General features: G+C 41.1%; 1 protein-coding gene across 3 annotated transcripts in view; it reads right to left on the bottom strand.

Moving 5' to 3' along the window:
* The window catches only part of SLC6A6 (solute carrier family 6 (neurotransmitter transporter), member 6), a 46,912-nt gene that overhangs the window by 4,721 nt on the left and 38,878 nt on the right, over positions 1–3,313 (bottom strand). For all 3 annotated transcript variants that reach the window (XM_008945728.1, XM_008945726.1, XM_008945727.1), the window contains 2 exons: positions 3,133–3,245; positions 344–481 (listed from right to left, as the gene is read on the bottom strand). In XM_008945728.1, the coding sequence (XP_008943976.1) occupies positions 344–481; positions 3,133–3,245 (251 nt within the window). The remainder of the gene's footprint in view (positions 1–343; positions 482–3,132; positions 3,246–3,313) is intronic.

Genomic DNA, 3,313 nt, shown 5'->3' with positions numbered 1-3,313 from the left:
CTTTCCCTGCATGCACCGGATGGATACTTAATCTGCTCTGCTGAAGGTTCCCAATGTGTTTCATCATTTACAGCCAGATTTTAATATTCATACTCATGTTGGTTAGTACCTGAGATCAGATTGAATTTAATGAGATTTCATGTCTCTGTTCCCTTGCCTGAAAAAGGGGGAATATATGTATGTCTCCCTTTCAAAATGCTTTCAGATTTAGGCATGAAAGATGCTCAGCAGATGTGGAGAGCACCACTCATCTGAGTGGCTAATTCCATGCAGTCTCATTCATAGCTAAAATTGGTCTGAAAACTGGCTAAAAAAGGCAATTTCCAGCACCAGTGCTACTTACCTCAGTCACCATAGTCAGTCCCAGAAGATAGCTAAGGAAACATACTATAGCGATGAAGATTTCCCGTCGGTAACCCTTCCTTAGGAAGGATGGGTGCAGATCAACTAATGACGTGATCTGTCCTTCAACTTCAACAAACTAAAGGGGAAAAACAACAACAAAGAAACGTGACTTAAAAATTATCTACCATGCATTTTATCCCACTTGAACAAACGCTCCACAGCACTACCCCAGCTGCTCTGTGGCAAAACGCTGCTCTGAATCAATCAGTCAGAAGCCATTTCTCTGTGACCAAGAGGCTGAAGCGTGGGGTAGTTTTCAGGTTGGAACAAGCTTTGAGAACTGCTGTTCATCTCCTAACAGCCTTACGAACTACCAAAGGGGGTCTGTAAATGCAAGCCACAAGGGTAAAGGAAGTTAATTTGATGACAGGAAGGCACTTCTGTGGCTTTCATGTTGTAGCTGTTCCAGATGAATACAAGATGTGCGCTAGAAAAGACACAGAGAGAAAACACTCAAAAAGGCTTAAGCTAGGAGAGTAGCTCCCAATCTTTTTTGATGTGCCAGAAAGCCACAGGTTCTAGTTAAGTTAACTTCACAGTTGGATATAATTCTACTCTTGGGTTTGTTAGTGATAGTCCAGCCAAGGGAAAGCAGACTTTGATGTGAAATAACAGCTCTTCTTGACTGAACTTGTCTATTCTGAACCTGAGAGCAGAGTACCTCTGACTGAGGCTCTGGGGTACTTCTGCAGCAGTAGTGGAGCTGTTCATACAGTCCTCCCCTCGCCCCCCAAGGATTTGGTATACTATTTGAACATGTAAACCAAAAAAGCTTTGAATAGAAGAGTTAAAGATCTTTATCTAGCCTCATGACACTGTATTTCTGCTTACTTGCCATTGGAAAACTACCTGTAAGATGTGTAACTTGAGTTAAACAAATCAACCAAACTGGATTTGAACAGAAGTTTAAAGTTAATTGAAAACAAGGTGCCTTTCACCCATGGAGAAAAGTGACTACTGAACTCTCCCCAAACAAGTCCAAGAAAGGGATCACTCAGCTGATCTGTACTTTCAGCCTGGCAAAGTACAAAAGCACTAAGTCCACTGAAGACATGAGGATACCACAGAGAACCAAGGCTGCCTCTGTAGAAATGATCTTCACTTTAAGTAGACAAATCATCTTGCAACTAATGAATTATCATCAGAAGTCTATGAAATAGCATTACTTCAAGAAAAAAAATACCTTTTCCTACCTTAGTGCTCAGAAGTGCCCTGCAACAGCTCCACCCTCTTTGGGCATGAGCTGAAGCTCTACTTTGGAAATAGAGACTGTCCTGCAAACACTCTACCTGATCTTCTTGCCTCTTGTCTTGTTACTCTGACTTCTGTAAAACTGGTTTTCTTTTTAAATGGAACCCTTTTCTTTTGGGCTGATTTGTTCTTAAACTGCTCTGGTCTTCCAGAAACCTGCTTGACTGCACTCAAAAAAAACCAGAGGGGCAGAGGGGGAAAATTAAGCGCTCCAATTAGTTTTAATCATTCTACGCAGTGAGGAGTGCTTTAAAATTACTAGACAGCTTCCAATTTGCATAAGCCTAGGGTTGCTGAGCCACAGCATTGAGCACTTTTACATTTACTTCAGAACAATTGTAAATTGCTCACTGGAGTTCAAAGATTAAGCTGTAAAGAGCAATTTAGGAAAAACACAATATCAAAAATGTAAGAGATTAAGCACACAAAAACTGGGTAAAAATCCATCTACAGATCTCTCCTCCTATGACAGGGCATTTAGCCTAAACAAACATTTCATCTTTACCAGCTGAGTTCTTATAATCTTAGTGACTTTCCATTTGAGTGCAAAAACCTGCCTGCTGCCCTGAAAACTTCGGCAGTTTTGAATGCGTAGTTACTGCATAATCCCTGGTCACCCATGTTTCCTTGTAAGTGAACTATCTAGAAATGATTTACAGGTTCTTTTGAAGTATTTAGTCCAACATTCCTACAAGAAGCCTCTGGGGAAAATAACCTAACTTCTTGGACTGAGCATTTTGATGCTCACTAATTAATAGAAGCGTGTGCTATATAATTAGTACAGCTGGAACCCCGGACGCTTTCGGGCCCATTTGGAGGTACTGAATGTGCACTGGTGATGTGAAAGTCAGCAGGATCCCACACTGCTCAGCAGCTCTGAGCCCAAGGCCACCAAAAAAGACTGTGCTTTGTCCTTTTGACTGTTGGTGAAGCCACTCTAGCTATACTTTACAAAATATGTTGATAGTTTTGCTCTTGCTTTTTGGCAGTTGGCAACTATCAAAGCCTGTATTCCTAGTAATTATTAATTCTTTTAAAGTGTTTTAATGATGGTGTATACACACTGCAGGTGACCACAATGGCACAAAGTACTCTTTGGAACAGACTGTTTTAGTTTTTTATGTTTTAAAATTATTAAGTTCTTCTCCAAAGTAGGAATATGCTGTACCACAACCAAAACAGTGTGTTTTGTGGCCAGACTGGGACTGACATTTAGGTTAGGGACTATTGCCCTAGTCTTGTGGACTCCATTAACTCCTGATGACAAAGACTTATTGAGCCATTAATCAAGAGTCACAGATTCATCAAATGCAGCCCTTGGAGTAAAAAGCAACCCAGATGAATTCCTTTTAAGCAGCATTAGAGGTATTCTCTTCTTAACTCACACCTGTAAAACCAGCTTTTTTCAGTCAGCAGTGCTGATTCAATAAGCCACATATCTCTGAGAATCATAGAATCCTTACCCATCGTACTAACCTGGCTATCCAGTCCAAGCAACAGAAGCATAATAAAAAAAAGGATTGCCCAAAAGGTGGGCAGTGGCATCATGGACACAGCTTTGGGGTAGGCAATGAAGGCCAGGCCCGGACCTAGAGAAAGAGAAAATAGGAAAGGGGGAAGGGAAGGGAAGAGACATAGTAAGTACCAGCTCTTTAGT

Source organism: Merops nubicus, unplaced genomic scaffold (assembly GCF_000691845.1).
Source record: "Merops nubicus isolate BGI_N331 unplaced genomic scaffold, ASM69184v1 scaffold24008, whole genome shotgun sequence".
Lineage (NCBI taxonomy): Eukaryota > Metazoa > Chordata > Aves > Coraciiformes > Meropidae > Merops > Merops nubicus.
This window is presented reverse-complemented; position numbering and strand designations above follow the sequence as displayed.